The sequence below is a fragment of the Dermochelys coriacea genome, chromosome 13, assembly GCF_009764565.3.
Source record: "Dermochelys coriacea isolate rDerCor1 chromosome 13, rDerCor1.pri.v4, whole genome shotgun sequence".
NCBI lineage: Eukaryota > Metazoa > Chordata > Testudines > Dermochelyidae > Dermochelys > Dermochelys coriacea.
The window spans coordinates 3,364,793-3,384,792 of NC_050080.1; the positions used below are offsets into that span (position 1 = coordinate 3,364,793).

The following is a 20,000-nucleotide window of genomic DNA, read 5'->3' on the forward strand; positions in this document are numbered from 1 at the left end:
CAGTCTTATAAGGCAAGAGGTCTTACAGATAAATGGTGTTAAAATTGTTTTAAATATCTGTAGACATGTTCAGTTTTACTGAAATTGTCATTTCATTAATTTTAGTTTCTGAAACATGTTTTCAGTTGCACCAAACGGAAATAGTGCCAGCTAATCAGATCAATGGTGGTGGCTACTTATTTATTGATTTAAAACAAAACTTCATCTGGTTACAAGTAGAACATACTATAAAAAAAACAAAATTGTACTTTAAGCTCTTATCTGAAGCACACAAGTCATTTCTCTAAGCCAGTCAGAATTCAGCAATTCAATAATGGTACAGTGAACAGCTGTCACTATCTTGCTCCATCGACTGTTAGACAAAAGTCTTCAGTCTTTCAGTATAATGGGAATAAAGTAATTGGAATAGAACAGTATCACAAGAAGACTTCTGTCAGATAAATGTTGAAGCAAAGCAGAAGGAAGAAGTATGTTGTGAATCCTGAACAACAGTGTGTATGTTTAAACCAGAAGCCTGTGGTATACCTGTGTTTATATTTTTATTTGAAATTTTTTAATTTTCCCTTTTATTAACTATTTTAGAGGAAGGCAATTGAAACCAATGAGGCTATTTGCATGAAATATGATGATTAATATTTTCAGAGCAGTGCAGTGGATTTAGATACGTCTTTGTGTAGCAAAATCCCCTGCATTGCTTTCAAAATCTTAACTTTTATGCTTTTAATTTTTAATTTTAAGTAAAAAAACTTTCATTTGTTAATTGCAATAAGACACTGTACTACATCTTTTTTGATAATAACATACTTACTAGTGTGCCATTGACCTAAAACTTATCTCGGTATCCAGCCATGTCTACATCTCTTAGCACATTGGAAGACAAGAATCTCTTGAACGCTGTCTTATTATGCTGAAGGATGTTGATGGAAAAATAGGTCAAATCATGCATGGAAGAACCTTCCAGGCATGGATCCTCACCTCTTTTCCACAGGAGGGAGGTATCAGTTGCTCTGTGGCACTGTTCTCTGCTCCCTCTCCCATGATTTCAGGGACCTTCCAGACAACCTTCTGTAGGTTCAGGGTCCATGATGGGGTGAAGACTGCTGGGAGAGCCCAACTTGGGTGGGAGTAACACAAAAGGAAGCACATAGTGTCCCCCTACTGGTCCCACAGAGATTATGTAGGCTGTATTAGCTTTTATATGGGGCACCTCTTTAGTGGGTCACCACTCCCTATAAGAGTGTTCCAGAGGAGCTTCTGGAAGAGGACACTGGAGTGCAAGAGCAGGTGTTTAGGCACAGGTGTCCATGCAGATGGCCCTAACCTCTTGTTAATCCTTTGGATCCATACAGATCCCTCAGATCTGCAAGGTTGAAGAACAGAGCCACACCCTGTTCCACATGGAGACAAATCATCCCCCCACAACTATCTGAGAGAAACTCCCATGTGAATAACCTCACAGATTTTTCTTTCCCTTATCCCTCTCCAGTGGGTTTCATTGACGTGTGTGTGTGGGGGGGGGTATTGGTAGGGAGAGATGAGCCAGCCCAGTGTTAGCTTTGCCACTTTCTCACTTAGAACAATAAGAAAAGGAGTACTTGTGGCACCTTAGAGACTAACAAATTTATTTCAGTGAGCTGTAGCTCACGAAAGCTTATGCTTTAATAATTTGTTAGTCTCTAAGGTGCCACAAGTACTCCTTTTCTTTTTGCAAATACAGACTAACACGGCTGCTACTCTGAAACTTAGAACAATGGTTCTCAAATGGTCGTGACCCCATTTTAATGATGTTGCCAGGCTGGCTTAGACTTGCCGGGGCCAGGGGCTGAAGCCCAATCCCCACTGTCTGGGACCGAAGCTTGAAGGCTTCAGCCCTGGGCAGTTGGGCTCAGGTTACAGGCCTCCTGCCTGGGGCTGAAACCCTCAGACTTTGGCTTTAGGCCTCACCCTACCCCCCTAATCAGAGGGACAGGGCTCGGGTGGGCTCAGGCTTTGGTCCCCCTTCCTAGGGTCATGTAGCAAATTTTGTTGTCAGAAGGGGGTCACGGTGCAATGAAGTTTGGGAACCCTGACTTAGAGAATCTCTGCAAAATTTGTTAATAGGGTCTGAGTCAGTGTCTGTAAATTCAGAATCAAAGCAATTAATATACAGTAACTGTCTATCATTTCCTTATATTTTCTGTTATGTTTTGTTGCTAGTTATTAATCTGAAGATACATTCTAGAAATATAAAACAGAAACAAATCTTTGTTTTTACAGTTGTTTTCAAATTGCTTTAAGTATCATGGCTTTAAGACTGGAAGAAAAGGTATACAGACAGAGTCTGAAACTGAAGAAACAAGACAAGAGAGAGAGACTACAGGTGAGATTTTTATAATTCTGCTTGTCCCAATTGATTTTATTATTTAACCACCAGAAAATATTTTGTTTTAAACTCACACATTTTATTTAGTGTTTCAGACACAAAACATTCAATGTGCATCACTGCACAAACCAGAAAGGCAAGAAAGCTTAAGAAAACTGATAACCCACTTAATCAGCTATATTAGTTATAGGGCTGTCGATTAACTGCAGTTAACTCACATGATTAACTCAAAAAATTAACTGTGATTAAAAAAATTAATCATGATTAATCACACTGTTAAACAATAGAATACCAATTGAAATTTATTAAATATTCTTGGATGTTTTTCTACATTTTCAAATATATTGATTTCAGTTACAACACAGAATACAAAGTATACAGTACTCACTTTATATTAGTTTTTATTACAAATATTTGTATTGTAAAAATGATAAACAAAAGAAAGTATTTTTCAATTCACCTCATACAAGTACTGTAGAGCAAACTCTATTGTGAAAGTATAACTTACAAATGTAGATTTTTTTTGTTACATAACTGCACTGAAAAACAAAACAATGTAAAACTTTAGAGCCTACAAGTTTACTCAGTCCTACCTCTTGTTCAGCCAATCACTAAGACAAACAAGTTTGTTTACATTTACGGGAGATACTGCTGCCTGCTTCTTATTTACAATGTCACCTGAAAGTGAGAGCAGGCATTCTCCTGGCACTTTTGTAGCCACCATTGCAAGGTATTTATGTGCCAGATATGCTAAACATTCATATGCCCCTTCAGGCTTCAGCCACCAATCTGGAGGACATTCTTCCATTGCTGCTGATGTTCGTTAAAAAAACAGTGCATTAATTAAATTTATGACTGAACTCCTTGGGGGAGAATTGTATGTCTCCTGTTCTATTTTACTCTCATTCTGCAATATATTTCATGTTATAGCAGTCTCACATGATGACCCAGCACATGTTGTTTGATTTATGAACACTGTTACTGCAGATTTGACAAAACACAAAGAAGGTACCAATGTGAGATTTCTAAAAATAGTTACAGCATTCAACCCAAGGTTTAAGACTCTGAAGCGCCTTCCTCAATCTGAGAGGGACAGGGTATGGCGTATGCTTTCAGAAATCTTAAAAGAGCAACATTTCAATGTGGAAACTACAGAACCCAAATCATCAAAAAGGAAAATCAACCTTCTACAGGTGGCATCTGACTCAGATGATGAAAATGAACATGCATCGGTCCACTCTGCTTTGGATTATTATTGAGCAGAACCCGTCATCAGCATGGATGCATGTCCTCTGAAATGGTGGTGGAAGCACGAAGGGACATATGAATCTTTAGCGCATCTGGCACGTAAATATTTTGCAATGCTGGTTACAACAGTGCCTGCAAATGCCTGTTCTCACTTTAAGATGACGTTGTAAACAAGTGGGCAGCATTATCTTCTGCAAATGTAAACAAACTTGTTTGTCTGAGCGATTGGTTGAAGTAGGACCGAGTGGACTTGTAGGTGCTAAAGTTTTACCTTTGTTTTATTTTTGAATGCAGTTATTTTTGTACATAATTCTACATTAAGTTCAACTTTCATGATAAAGAGATTGCACTACAGTACTTATATTAGGTGAACAGAAATATGCTATTTCTTTTGTTTTTTACAGTGCAGATATTTGTAATAAAAATAAATATAAAGTGAGCACTGTATGCTTTGTATTCTGTGTTGTAATTGAAATCAGTAAATTGGAAAATGTAGAAAACATCCAAAAAATGTAAATGGTAGTCTATTATTGTTTAACAGTGTGATTAATTGCAATTAATTTTTAATCGCTTGACAACCCTAATTAATTATAAAGAGGAAATACATATTTTGCTTTTGTAAATATTTCAATGTCCTGTTTAAAAAATGCTTAAGAATAAGAGGCATAGTACATTTGTTAGCAGACTTGGTTTTCTCCCTGTGGTGTGTTAGGTTTATGAGGGTCTCTTTATCTGGGAGACCACTGAAACCAAAAAAAGCTTTCATTTTATTCTGAGATTGATCAATAATAGCCCACTGTCCCAAAACAGGTATTTAGGTCTATTCTATTCTGGATGACTGAGACTTTGTGGACCATCCAGAAGGAGACATGTTTCTTCTGGAAACTCTTTATTACAGATGTTCCACCCAATTTTGGTTTTCAATTCATGTAGAGAAAACAATCTGTAATGTTGTCAAGAAGTTAGTTAGAGGAATAGATTAGATACCCCTATATCCACAATTATTCTTCCTCAGTACTTAGCAGTGTACTTTGTCTCTTTTTAAAAAGATTTTCAGACCCAGATTCACCCAGTTCATTTTGAGCAGCCTCATGGCATAATTATAAAAATGTGTAGGCATACTTTGTTTGCCCAATGGTAGGAATAAACAGCAAGTCATACCGAGCCTGTATCACATACACATTAATCCACCTCTGTATGATGGCTGCTTGCTAAGTATACTTACCCATAGTAACCAAACAAGCAAAAGGAAGCGTGGACAGAAGTGTTACAGACCATAGACTAGCTCTCTCAGCACATACAGCCATCCCGCCTCTTTTTGGCACTAGTATACCGTAGATCAGTTTCAGTCCTGACATAAATGAGTGCAGAGAAAACAACAGAAATTGAACCTTTTATTCCAATGCTGGAATTGGTCCCTTTTCTTATTTACTCCTCCTCCTTTATTTGAGAACGTGACAACTAGCATTATACTTTACATTGAGTAGAATGCGATATTGTCACTTGCTGAATTTCACTGTAGGATGTGTTGAGAGAACTATACTTGCAGTGGAAAACAGTGGTTATTCCATGGTAAATAAGTCTGCTTCTTAACGAGTCATTTATTTTGTAAAGTTTTCCTGCAAGTGAAAGGTTGGTCTTTAAATGTTTCCAAGAAAACTCTTCCACTAGTGTTTTGTCCCAAAGTACCCTTGGTTACGTAGCTCCTCTGCTCAGCACTCATGTTGATTCTTATCCTCCATGATCGTTAAGTGTTAATGGTGGTTGATTTTTGAGATTCAATGTAATTTCATTTTAAACTTTGTTTTCTTGTTAATATAGAGATGTTGATAATAGAAGAGTCAAGTTACCTGCAAGAGTCAGCTCTTACAGAAACTGAGAGAACTATTACTGATGATTCATTTGTGTTGGCATTACAGAATGGCAGAAATGAGGATGCTAATAAAATTGATGAGGCTATAGTAAGCACCTTCAATAAATATAAAAGAACCAATGCATGTATTTATTAGCCACGCTTTATATTAAGTTTCCATTTACAGAGAGTTAGTAAATAATTAATAGATGTTATAAGTATGTTACAGACATGAGTAGCTTGTGTTATAGATGTTTTTAAATACATTAGTAAAATGTCTTATAGATGGTTATAAACCATGTTTATAAGCAAACTTGTTGGATGCTATACCAATTTATTTACCAGTTATTAAAATCTCTATTCACTTATTAACTCTTTATAAATTACTTATAAATTGAACCTAATTATTATTTATGTGTGCTGGAAAAGATACATGGTATGTCCATTTTTATCAGGGATAAACTTTCAGATCTCCCTCATATTTAGTAACATCAGCCAGGACATTATAAAGTCCTTTACTGTCCTAAGAAAAACTAGAAAATGTCTTTGTTTTGTTTGTTTTAATCTGAGGTTTTTGCTGTAATGTAGAGTTTATATTTTTACACCAATATGGTAGGTCCCACAATACATTCTGCTCTTTTTTAAGCAATTGCTGTAGTGCACTGTAGAAGGGTTTGGTGCTGCTGTCACACAGAGGGACCTCTATATCCTTTGTGCACCACAGAGGGAGACTCTGAACAGTTTGGTGCAGGTGAAGGTTGGGAACAAGCTGGGGTGGAGTCTGTACATACACACTGACTATGAATCTGGTAGTTGTGACTCTCCATCGGAGATTGTGGAGGCATTGCAATCACTCTTGCAGAACACAAGTCTGTGCCTTGCCCATGGGGTGGGAAAATTAGTTACTGTAAAAATACTGAGATATTAAAGACTGGTAGTACATACTCCTTTCTGTATGGAGAGGATGAAGCCAGTAAAAACAATATTCTTCCACAATTTCAAATAAAAATTAATACAGAAGTTATTTATTTTAAAAATGTAGAATTCATGTTTGTCAGGTTTTTCCTGTGGGTGTCAAAATATGCACAAATATGAAACCCTGGTTTGGTAATCAAGGCTCCGTGTATTCCACCATTTAAGCATTGTGGAATTTGCTTTGAATCAACTCCTTGCTGCAGAATGTAAGCTTTCATTTAAAAAACAATGTGTCTGACCTTAATGGTTGTGAAGAAAATCTTAAAAACTTGCACCAAGTTTAAACTTGAGTCTGCAGGCAGCCTGAAACAGTAGCTATGAGTGGTGTGAAGTGTCACTGGTGCATAATAAGTGCATTAACTCCAAAATACAGAGATAACATTTTAAATGCCATAATTGGCCCATGGACAGTAGCAAAATATTTAAAAGGTTCTGATACTCTTATTCACACTGATAAGCACCTTACTTTGCAAGTAACCCCACTGAAGACAGTGTGGCAGCTCGCATAGTAAGTAAAATGCTGTTAAACAAGATTTGAGCCCATCTGAGTAGCAATATCTAGCTAATGTTTTTACAGTTCCTTACAGCTTAGTACTCCACAGTTTCCACAAAAGCCCCAACTGTTTCCTACACAGCTACCAAAATACCCAGCTTCACACTTAATTACATCTCTGATGTGGTTAGGCATTGTCAAAATAGATAATACACGGGTCACATAAAAAAAATTACAGCCTTAAAAAGTGAAGTTTACCCCAAGTAGGGATGTAAATAACTGTTGAAATTTAAATGAGTGAGCTAAAATACTTGTCCCATTTTTAACATTTTGGCATGTGATTTTTACAAGTTACATCTAATGCTTGCATTAATCTCCTATACAGGATATGGTGAGGAATGATCAAGACAGTGAAGAAAGAAGGTGGAGCAAAAGAACTCTTCGAATATTGAACACTTTACGGGTATGATGTTGGATTTAGCCATTAGATGCTTTTAAAATCAGTTATAGACTTGTATTGAACCATAAAATATAATGTACAACCACTTGCTATTTGTTGATATATTACATGTGCTACTGGTCTCGGTAAGAGTTTCATGTGTGATACAACCATGTTTTATTGTGTGTTGACATGGATACTCTCAGGCTTCAGAATGCTTTGTATAGTGGCAAATCCTGGCCAATTTTTGGAATTTTTAGAATTTTCTAACTTTGGAGTACTTGATTTCTCACTCTGAAGTTTGCTTTAACACTGGACCATGATTTTATTATTGGTGGGTCTGGTAGCACTGCCTATTATTAAGATTGCCCGACACTTCCCATTGTAAGACCTCTATTTTCAGTTGCTCATAACTTTGCCAAATTTGCCAAACTGTTCAAGCTAAAGTTTTACATGCTGGGTGTCTGCATCAGGTTAAATTTTGTGGAAAATTTCAGCCCAAATGATTCAGACATTTCTCAGAATGACGTTAGGGAAATGTACATTGTTTTGCCCATATTAAAAAAAATTCTGATGACCTTTATTTTAAGAAGCTTTTGTACCCATATGCTTTGCAGCAGGATCTTGAAATTTGGCAGAGGATTTTGCCTTTATGTCACAGATGTGTTGTTTGCCTTCCCTGTGAAAATCTGCCCAAATTTGGCCAAATTGTAAGTCTTTGAACAATTGCAACAACTGCTTAGTAGAGCTTCACAGCTAAAAACTCAGAAGGTTCATACAGAATCTGGCATTCTCCAGCCCAGAACTGAGCAGGACTTCCCTAAAACTACAAGTCTAGACTGCTGTGGGCCAGGCATCAGAAGTGAGAGCAAGGAGACTGGCTCTCCTGTGCTCTTGATGCCCTCCTTCTCTCCCCCATCCCCATGCTGGCACCCAGGCACCACTGAGAAGGCAGATGTCTGATTTGAATATAGAGGGGACATAAACCAGATCTGAGAGTGGGGGCAGATGACTGGGCCAGGCAGTTGGTGCGGGAGTCTGGGAGGAATGGGAAACAGAGGGATGGGACCAGGTCTGGGAGATGGCTGTGTGGAGACTGGATCTGAGAGATTGGGGTAAATAATTAATAGTTCTTCAAATGGCCTTGCATATTCCCACTTATAAGTATTGTGGCACCTAACAGTAGAACCTTCTCTAAGCACTGCCTATTAGAGCGCATGTTCACATACCCTCACCCCACCCTTCCCCTCAATGCTTTTGAATGTTCTGAGGACAAGACTATATAAGGGGGCACTGCACTCCACCACCTCAGTTCCTTCCAATTGCTGCAGCAGACAGAAGTGAACCATTCCAGGCTATTCAGATCCAGGGGTTTTCCTCCTTTGATAGTGCCTTTGATAGTTTTAGTTGTTGTTGTTAAGTAATAAGTGTAGACAGTTAAGGAGAGTTGGTAGGTTTGGTTTCATGATATGGTGGAACAGTAGAAGAAGAAGAAGAAGCTGGGATTTAAGAGATGTGCTTTGTACTCAGTTGTCTTCCTGGCATTGGATGACCACATTAGATGTCTGAAGTGCAGGGTTGAAGGTAATTCTCCTTCTGGGTGTTCCATTTGCCGGGCTTTCATGCTCAGAGCATGCAAAGACCGGTAGAATAGACTGCAGGTGCTTCTGCTTATGGAGGCTTTAGCTGCTAAATCCTCTGGTTCCAGGTGGTCATCGGATCTGAAGCCTAAGAGATCAGTTTCAGCTCCTGAGGCTTCCTCCAGCAAGACTAAGCTGCCTAAAGGTTCCCAGGACATTGGGATCTTCAATAGTTTGGCCTCCGGATCCTTCTGTTAAAGCTGTCAAGGCTTTGAAAGCACCACTCATGTTAAAAGGCCATCTTCCTGCTGAAGATTCTGGAGCCACATGATCGGCTCCAGCCTTACCTGTTCTGAGGAAGAAGACAAGGGAGAAGACAGCCAGTGTTAACAGTGCCAGATTCTGTACGTCAGTTTTATCGGCTCCATCCAACTCTGACATGTCATTTGTGTTCTGACTCTGAAACCCTGGTTGGTTCTGGGTTCAACTTCAAACTTGGATCTGGTACTTAAGTTTTTGGGACAGGCTCCATCCTCTGCTTCTGTTCAGAGACTGTCCTCAGACCTGAAGAGGACTTTTACAGTGCTGTCTGATGTGCATCTTCTTGATTCTCATCACTTCTCAGAACCAAATGAGAGTCAGAGGACGATGAAGAAGAGACGGGTGTCATCCATTCCATGGTTGATGTCTTCTTCACCTGGAAAGAGAAGAGCAGAGGAGATCGTCTTTCTCCACATCCATCAATGCATCCTCTGACAGATCTTTCTCACCTTTTATTTCTCTTTGCCTTCTGGTTCCATTGTTGTCTCTGGTATGATCCAAAATGGTTCTGAGGTAGTGTCCTCATTTAGAGGAGGAAAGAAAGTATTAAGACATCTGATTCATCCCAGTTCATGCCTCCTCAGCCTGGATTCCATCACTCCTTTGCTTCTCCTCCTATGATGTGTTTCCAGATCCCAGCTGTTGGAGAGATTGGCAGTCCTAATCTCCATGTTGCACTGCGCTGCAGGAATTTCTGAATCATCTCCTTATGGATGGAGAGGTGATGTTTTATCTGATAAGGATCCAGTGTCGCAGCAGTCATTGGATCTGGTTGTACCAGATCCATTGGCAGCTCAGGCAGTGGTGCCTGATACACTATCTGAAAAGAAAGATGGAGAGAGCTCTTCTTTTTGAACAAGAACAAATGGATACTGACTTTGATGTCACCTGATGAGCTCATGTCAGCTGATGAGCATGTGAGTGTGCTTTCTGCTTCTTCCTCTTCTGAGGATACTTTTCAGTTCTACGACCTGGTGGATTGCATGGCATTCATATTGAACCTTCATATGGTGGCCTTGGGAGAAGAGGCAGAGTGGGAGGCGGGGTCATGGTTCGGGTGCTGGTGCCCGCTTCCCCTCCCCCCAACCCCACCCCCCTTTTGAGAGAGCTTCTGCTGCTCCTGGAGTCAGTGCTTCAGTCATTATTTAATTAGGACTCTGTTCCAACCTCCTGAGTTTTCAGCACTGCACATAATTGGGAATATGCAGAACCACTCGAAGAAGAAATGAAGTTTACTTCCTTGTAACAAGAGTTCTGTGAGATAACTGTTTATTCACAGTTCCCACCCACCATCCCCTCTTTCTCAGAGTTTTATTATGGTTTCTCTGGGTTAGCAGTGGAAGGAACTGAAGCGGTACAGGGGGCAAGACCCCATTATAAAGCCTCACTCTCAGAATGTTCAAAAACACTGGGGGGTGGGGTGGGGGGAATGATAGTGGAGTGCACGTGTTCTGGGTACTGCTTAGAGAAGGTCTCCCTTTAAGCACCGCCAGGCAGTGCAATACCCATGCATGTGAATTTGCAAAGTAATTTGGAAGAACTCCGGTTACATGTAAAAAGAAAAGGAGTATTTGTGGCACCTTAGAAACTAACAAATTTATTTGAGCATAAGCTTTCGTGAGCTACAGCTCACTTCAGTAACCTTCATATTTTAATCCCAGAAGGGACCATTAGATCTTGTCGTTTGACTTTAGAGGAGACTGGGACTGGCTGGAAAAAGAGACTGGGACTATAAGCCAGGGGAAAGAGATCGTATATGGAGCCCAGGGCAGGAGATTGGCATTTAGACCCATCAGGGACAGGGAATGTGGACTGGGGGCAGTCAATAGGAGGCCAGAGGGGAAAGGGGGCTAGTTCAGATGAGGAGTCAGAATTTGGGTGGGTCGTGGACAAGGAGCCAGGCAGTGTGGGGAGGTCTGACAATAGCTGTCCAAGGGTAGTGGGACTGGCAGGGGAGGTGGGGAATGGGAGGGGAGCGGACAGGAGAGAAGAGGTCAAACTTTGGGGGAGTGGGCAAAAAAGTGTGCCCACTAGAACACACTCCCTTCCAGGGCCTGTAATGGAACCCAGAGTTTCTGAGTCTCACCATTTAAATCTCTGTTTTGAGTATCTGTGAAACCTACTGGCAAAGTCTCTTAAACCCTGCTAGTGCTGATCCACATAGAGGATGACATCCTGCTATTACTATCAATGACTCCCTTAGCTCATGTGGTAGGGGTTGATGCAGTGGCACTGAAGATTCCAATCCTGCTGATGACCCATATGGGTGTCAATATGATGCTGCATGATGGAATTTCTTGTTTTTAAGTTTGCTTTTTTTTTAAACCTGGGCAAGTGCACACAGAGAAAACTACATGAAGAGAACATTATTAACCTGCAAAGTCAAAAGCTAGGAAATGCCAGAATTAAAACTGCCTGTGCAACTTTGATTCGGCCTGCTTGTATGCATGTGTTATGATACAGTCTGCCACTGCATAGTCACATACAGGTTTTTCCACAGGACCTCTGTCTAGTTCAGTGCACAGGATGGATCTGCTATGGTGGTTAATCAGAATTTTGTAATAAAGGAGACTGCTGTCTGCAGGATCCTTGCTTCATTTGTTGCAGAAGTTGGAAAGTGTGCAATGAATGAGGCAGGAAGATTATGGCAGGAAGAGAAGGATGGTCTTGTAATTACGACAGTTGAATGTTGTCCTGGAGAATTGGATTCTGTCCCTACCTCTGCCAAAGAGTTCACGTGTGATGCTAGATGAGTCACTTAAACCACATATTTCATAGGTGGTCGTTCTTTGGGTGTTCCTCACCTTCTGGGTGCTTAGCTTGAGACTCTGGGGTCTCAAGGCTGCAAATAAGGTCAATGGGAGTTCTGCTTTGAACAGTGCTATATAATACTAAATACTCTGAAAAATCTGAGGTCCTTGGAGTCTCAAAAATGGGCACCCACAGTTAGTGGATACTTTCACACTCAAATACATATAGAATCATAGAATATCAGGGTTGGAAGGGACCTCAGATCATCTAGTCCAACCCCCTGCTCAAAGCAGGGCCAATCCCCAATTTTTGCCCTAGATCCCTAAATGGCCCCTCAAGGATTGAATTCACAACCCTGGGTTTAGCAGGCCAATGCTCAAACCACTGAGCTATCCCTCCATCCAATGTCACACACACACAAACTATGTTAAAAGAAGATTATTAAGGTTGCAAAATCAAGCACTCCAAAGTTAGGAAATGCTAGAATTAAGTTTGCCTGGACCCCCCTTGTCTGTTTGCATTTTGATACATTCTTTAATTGTATGATCACTTACTATTTTTTTCCATAGAATCCATGCCTCATTCAGTGCACAGAATAGTCTATGCTCAATTAATGCACAGCTATTCAATATTTTGTTTCCTCCTAATTGTTCAATGTGTGGCCCATGCCTTATTTACCACACATTATTCAAATCTTGTTCTGAAGAGAGAATTATTAATTTTCTCATGGGTTTTTTTATAGTACTCATCACTATAGCATCTGAATGCTTCACAAATATTAGATAATTAAATTTCGCAACACTTCTGTGAGATGAAGAGTTATTACTATCCTCATTTTACAGATTGGGAACTGATGCAGAGAGATTAAGGTAAAGGTACACACACACACCTATCCGGTGTGATACATGTGTGTATATTTACATAGTCATACACATAGCCATTTACAAAAATCACACAATTGTTTACCAGGTTGTGATAGACTTTACTGTATTTTTAATGGTATTTGCTGTACTTAGAAGGGAAGATAGCAAAAGCCACAGTAAATTATAATATAAGGACTGGCAGTTCTGCAAAGCCTTACACATGTGATTGTTTTTATGGATCTGAGTAGTCCCATTGAATTAAATGGAATGAATGACTTATACTGTAAATATACATGTAACATTTTGCAGGATCAAGGCCTAAGTAGATTTTTATGGGATACATTTCATCTTGTGTCATCAACAGTATTGCCAACTCCAACCATCCAAAAACCATGACTCAGACCCCACAAAATGATGAGATTTTAAAATAAATGTTAGGTTCATTTTGTTTGCCTTTTGCTTTTTTGCATTATTAGGATGCACTTGCTGTATCTTTTCAAGTTTTTCTGCATAACCACAAAGGCTAGAAATTTTTTTTTAAATGGAAGCTTAGATTCCCATGCAATCTCTTGATTCCAGAAGTGGGGGGGGGGGTTAAGAAAGCACAAACTATTGTGAGACTTGTGATAAAATTGCAAGAGTTGGCAACACTGTAAAATTTGTGAAGAACTTTAGGAAAATTACATACGTGAAAATATACAGATAAGAAACCATCTTAAGGCCTCGGTCCTGGAAATATTTACTCCTGTGCAAAAATGTTTGTAAAATCAGTACCTTGGTTCCAACACCATGGGATCTAGTTTTATTAGCAGTTAAACCTACCTAACTATATTTTTCCATTTCTTTTTCTATACAGTACATCAACAAATCAGGAGTGAGTTCTGTCAGTTTTTTGAAGCTCTGTAAGAACAATGACCGGAAACAAGTTTCAGCCAAGTTTTACAGCTTCCTTGTTCTAAAGAAACAGCTGGCTATTGAGCTTACTCAGTGTGCTCCTTATGCTGATATTATAGCAACTGTGGGTCCAAAGTTCCATACTATCTGAGAGCTAGCATTATCTATACATACAATTCAGAGACCAGTTAAAAATTGTGCTCTGAATTTTTCAAAAATTCTTTTTTTTCCAGAGGAGGGAGTTGAAGGTCTCATCAAACCATGGGAAATTGACAAATAGTTCCCCCTTTTTCATCCTTGCACCTCCTCTCCAGATTATGTAATAGCTAACTTTGCATAGGTGTGATATATATTTCGTGGTTATTCATGGAGAAGATGCTTATTATAAGGTTATTATAAGGTTTAGGTTTTAAAAAAATATTTTGTTTAATATTATCAATAGTTCAATATTTTGTTAATGGAGAAAAGCTAAAAATAAGCATTCAACTCAAGCGAATTTTGTATTTAATATTAAATTTCTTTTAAAAATCTCTGTGTAAAACTTGTCTAGAGTTACGACAAACACTGTTTTTAAAAATTGTTAAGCCAAACTCTTTTGCATTAGGTTATTTTTTCAAAAAATACCTATTAAATATTCAGTCCAGATGTCACAGGGTCCATGAATAGATTTGACTATTTCCTATGGCATTATAAGGTTATATAAGTGACATACAAATGTCCATATATAATGGTCCATGAAATCCTACTAACTAATGCAAATATTCAACTTGTGTACATCTCTGAAAACTTATATAGAACTCACAAACCATGGTACTCTCTGTTTATTTCATAACTGAGAGTCATGTGTATTTATTTTTAACTTTATTTTTATTGGATAACAGCACTAAACAATATTTTGCTACTTTGTGATAGCAATGATCCTTTAAGTGGTCTTTATCAGAAACATTAGAGTCCATTTTAAAATTATAACTTTCTTACAAGGAGAGTTTAAACTTTATTTTTTAAGCTCTCACAATAGATTTTCAAATACTGCTGACCATGTCTCTCTTACTCTAGAAAACTAACAGTTCCATTTTCTGTTACTCTGCTGGTACTTTAGGGCATTGTAAAGAAGTTATTCCAGATCCAAAATATTCATATAACATCAGGAAGACATGTTAAACTATGAAATACTGCTCAGTATTTTTCTTAAAGATTACTTCTTTTTAAATTATTTGTTGATGTTTAAAATTCTTTGTTAAATTTATTATATCATTTCTTTCCTTTTCTCTTAGGATGTTCTATCTCTTTATTTCAATGTTGTAAATTGGTGTTTTCTGCATTGAGAAATTAGTTATCTTAAATATACTGAAATGTGAGATGGTAATGTACACTAAATTTTTTTTAACAAAATGTTGATGTATTTTGTGTGCAAACCATTGAGATTAAATCAGTAAAAAGCAAAAGCAAACATCTTCTTATCTTGTTGGTATTTGCTGTAAAGTGTCAAAACCAACAGACACATACTGGAGCCAGGCTTTGCTTCCTTGATTTAGCATCTCCTTGGCTGCCTGGAAAATTATACAGTTAAAAAAATAGTGTTTACACCTGATTTGTAGGGCAGCCCTAACAGTGATCCATTTTTGGGAAATATCCTGGAGAAAATGTCTCTTTTTATCTGTCAGCAGTTTAAATGTAAGACAGAATGCTAAAGGTTCCTATTCTCCCCATAATTATCTGATTTTTGTGTAGCTTTAATGAAAAAGTGAGCTTATTACCACTGTTGTTGAAAGTGCTGATATGCTTGTTCCTAGAGTTTGGTGTGCAACTCAGGAAAATTGTAAGTTACAGATGTCCAGAATGACTGGAAGAAGCTGAAAACAGGCAACAGCAGAGCTGGTTTGGCACTTATCTAGCAGATCGCATTGTATGTATTTTATATTGTACAGGCACCTTGAACTTCAGACAGGGGCATTTGAAAAATTAAAATACTGTAAACTCAAGTTTACAGGGCCCCAGTTCTGCTCCTTCCTTCTCCCAGTTGGGCTTCTGCTTCCTGGACAGAATTCTGGGGATCCCTGTTTGATTCACCACTTATTAAGCTGTGTTTCAAGTTGAGGAAGACTTATTCTTTGTTTAACAGTGATGACATGCTTGGCACTGTACCAGACATAAAGATAGACCTGGTCCCAGTGGCTTACAAGCTAAAAGATAGACTTAGAGGAGACAGGCTACAGTGGAAAATTCAGAGGAGGGGCTAACTCCTAGATTTATTTGTTTTTTTTTTAATTGTTTATGGGGCATTGCAAAAGAATGGAGTTTAAGAGCTTGATCCAAAGGGGATTTAGATCAGTTCCTTAGCTCCATTGCACATGTATAGTGAGGCATAATTTAAAGGCATGTGGGCTTCAGAGATGTTACCAAAGTTATGATTTTTGCAAGATCTTTCATTATGAGGATGATGTGTAAGAAGGAAAGAAGCCAGAGCCCAGATGAAGTTTACAGGGCTGGCATTTAAAAAAGATATTTTTTAAAGTGAGCACACTTGGTTATAGAGTCCTTGAGACACAATAAACATGGAACCTCGCAATTCCAATTCTAATATATGTTTTCCTTTTTACCATTGCTTTTCAAAGCAGGACTGTACTTTAATGTTGTATTTCAATTCAAGAATTGCTTTCTTAGTTTTTGATGTATAAATATAGGCCTTAGTTCTGCAACTCCAGGTGCACCTTTGTGCCCACATAGAGTCCTGTTGATTTAAATGGGGCACAGTAGTGCACCCATGGACTGTCAACTGCAGGATCAGAGCCATAGGTAGATTTCTACCTGACAGAATCTCTCAGTTCTTCTTTGAGTGATTGACCATCTGTATTCCACTTCTGGTATGCATACACCTGAGACCAAAATCTTTTTGAATAGCAATGTCTGTTGGGGCTGTGCCTGCACACTGCAGTCCTTCCAGTGCCCCATAGCCACAGGTAGGGAAGGGAAGAGTAGCCACAACTACCCTTCAGTTTCTTCTTACTGCCCAGAGCAGCAAGCTGGAACTCCTGCAATGTCCCTATCATGGTGCAGTGCTTTCCCTACTTATTTCTTAGTTGTAACTGGTGTTATAGTTAGCCTAATTATATTCCCCTCCATGTATGCTTACCCACCCATTCAACTAATACCATAAGGTCCTGACGTAGCTCAGACAAGATGCAGCCTTAATCATAATGATAGCCCCGACATGGCCCAGACAGTTTTGGTAGGCTCATTGAGTCCATCAATACAGGCTCTGATCATTCTTCCAGCTCAATATGATATAATAATGGAAACAGAGGGCCATATTCTAGACCCAGATCCACATCAGTGTACCTCACAGTCTGGATACTGGCTGGCTAACAAGCACAGACAGATCCTCTTCCAAGAATATCCAGGATATTCTGGCTTGTAATAGAAAGGACTCCACTAAAGCGACTTATGGGGAAAAATTGAAGCAATTCTCTGTCTGGGCAATCCAGATGCCCATACCTCCAAAACAGACTGCAATAGCCACTATTCTAGTTTACTTGCTAGCCCTAAAGTGTTCAGGACTCTCCGTCAGCTCCATAAGAGTCTTTTGGCAGCTATTTCTGCTTATCATCCTCTCATACATGGTCACTCGATCTTCTCACACCCAGCAGTTGTTAGGTTTCACCAATTGTTGAGGTTCAGCCTTTCTGGAACCTCATAATTATATTATTGGGGTTAATGAGTCCTCCCTTTGAACCCCTGGCATACTGTTCATTATACCACCTGTCTATGAAGATCACCCTCCTAGTGGCTGTAACCTCATCCAGAAGAATAGGAGAGATCCAAGCCCATATGGCAGGAACACTGTCTAGAGTGTTCTGTAAGGATAATGTGACATTAAGGCCCCCACCCAAAATTCTTGCTTAAGGTTGTCTCTTAATTTCATTTGAATCTAGTGATCCACTTGCCAGTTTTCTTTCCCACACTTTATACCACTCAAGGTGAAGCAAAACTCCACACCTTGGATGCAGTCAGGACTATCTTTTACCTTTTGGACAGAATGAGACATTCAGAAATTCTCCTAGACTATTTCTGGCCATTGCCAACAAAATGAAAGGTCAGTCTGTATCTACACAAAAGTTTTCTAAATGCGCTTTGGTCTGCATTACAACTTCCTCTGCAATAGCTTACTTGTACCCCACTACGGAGATTAAGGTTTGTTCCACCAGAGCTCAATCAGCCTCAACAGCTTTGCAAAGGGGCATTTCAGTCTCAGAGACTTGCAGATCAGCTCCCTGGAGTTCAGTGCTCACCTTCACCCAGCACTATCCCTTAGCTGAGGACTCCAGATCCAATGCCTGCTTTGGCAAAACTGATTTACAGTCATTGTTTCAACAGAGTCTGAGCACCCACATTCAGGCCTTGAGCTCGCTGCTTCTGTGTGTCACCAGAAGTGGAATACGTGTTGACAATCACTCTGAAGAAGAATGAATGGTTGGCTACTCTACCTGTAGTTTTCCTAGATCTGTTGTCCACAATATATTCCACAACTCTCTTTCCTTCCCCCACTACTACAGAGTCCTATATCAACTGTGTTATGTTTTAATGAAGGAGCTACAGCATAGTTGAGATGGCTCCACAGGGTGCTGGAGAGCATGCAAAGTGCAGGTGCAGCCCCAATGGACGCTGCTATTCAAAAAGATTCTGATCTTGCACACATGGGACACGTGCATGCCAGAAGTGGAATATATGTGAACAATATATATCAAAGATCCACAGCTACAATTGGGTAAGTGACCATTTTTTTCACTTACACTTATAAATGATCTGGAAACGGTGGGTAAACGGTGAGGTAGTAAAATTTGCAGATGATACAAAATTGCTCAAGGTATTTAAGTCCAAAGCTGACTGAAAAGAATTTCAAAGGGATCTCACAAAATTGGATGACTGGGCAACAACATGGCAGATGAAATTCATTGTTGATAAATGCAAAGTAATGCACCCTGGAAAACATAATCCCAACTACATATACAAAATGATGGGATCAAAATTAGCTTTTGCCACTCAAGAAAGAGATCTTGGAGTCATTGTGGATAGTTCTCTGAAAGCATCTGCTCAATGTGCAGTGGCAGTTAAAAAAGTGAACAGAATGTTAGGAACCATTAGGACAGAAAATATCGTAATGCCACTGTATAAATCCAGGGTATTCCCACACCTTGAATATTGCATGCAGTTCTGGTTACCCCATCTCAAAAAATATATAGAATCATAGAATCATAGAATATCAGGGTTGGAAGGGACCCCAGAAGGTCATCTAGTCCAACCCCCTGCTCAAAGCAGGACCAAGTCCCAGTTAAATCATCCTAGCCAGGGCTTTGTCAAGCCTGACCTTAAAAACCTCTAAGGAAGGAGATTCTACCACCTCCCTAGGTAACGCATTCCAGTGTTTCACCACCCTCTTAGTGAAAAAGTTTTTCCTAATATCCAATCTAAACCTCCCCCATTGCAACTTGAGACCATTACTCCTCGTTCTGTCATCTGCTACCATTGAGAACAGTCTAGAGCCATCCTCTTTGAAACCCCCTTTCAGGTAGTTGAAAGCAGCTATCAAATCCCCCCTCATTCTTCTCTTCTGCAGACTAAACAATCCCAGCTCCCTCAGCCTCTCCTCATAAGTCATGTGCTCTAGACCCCTAATCATTTTTGTTGCCCTTCGCTGTACTCTTTCCAATTTATCCACATCCTTCTTGTAGTGTGGGGCCCAAAACTGGACACAGTACTCCAGATGAGGCCTCACCAGTGTCGAATAGAGGGGAACGATCACGTCCCTCGATCTGCTCGCTATGCCCCTACTTATACATCCCAAAATGCCATTGGCCTTCTTGGCAACAAGGGCACACTGCTGACTCATATCCAGCTTCTCGTCCACTGTCACCACTAGGTCCTTTTCCGCAGAACTGCTGCCGAGCCATTCGGTCCCTAGTCTGTAGCGGTGCATTGGATTCTTCCATCCTAAGTGCAGGGTCCTGCACTTATCCTTATTGAACCTCATTAGATTTCTTTTGGCCCAATCTTCCAATTTGTCTAGGTCCTTCTGTATCCTATCCCTCCCCTCCAGCGTATCTACCACTCCTCCCAGTTTAGTATCATCCGCAAATTTGCTGAGAGTGCAATCCACACCATCCTCCAGATCATTTATGAAGATATTGAACAAAACGGGCCCCAGGACCGACCCCTGGGGCACTC

The 20,000-nt window shown here is 39.6% G+C and overlaps 1 protein-coding gene across 1 annotated transcript in view; it reads left to right on the top strand.

Annotated features, from left to right (window-relative positions):
* Nucleotides 1–14,144, top strand: part of RAD21L1 (RAD21 cohesin complex component like 1) — a 38,628-nt gene extending 24,484 nt beyond the window's left edge. The window contains exons 10-13 of the mRNA XM_038370005.2: nucleotides 2,257–2,359; nucleotides 5,432–5,571; nucleotides 7,316–7,393; nucleotides 13,741–14,144. Of these exons, the coding sequence (XP_038225933.1) occupies nucleotides 2,257–2,359; nucleotides 5,432–5,571; nucleotides 7,316–7,393; nucleotides 13,741–13,929 (510 nt within the window). The 3' untranslated portion in view covers nucleotides 13,930–14,144. The remainder of the gene's footprint in view (nucleotides 1–2,256; nucleotides 2,360–5,431; nucleotides 5,572–7,315; nucleotides 7,394–13,740) is intronic.
* The last annotated feature ends 5,856 nt before the right edge of the window (nucleotides 14,145–20,000 follow it).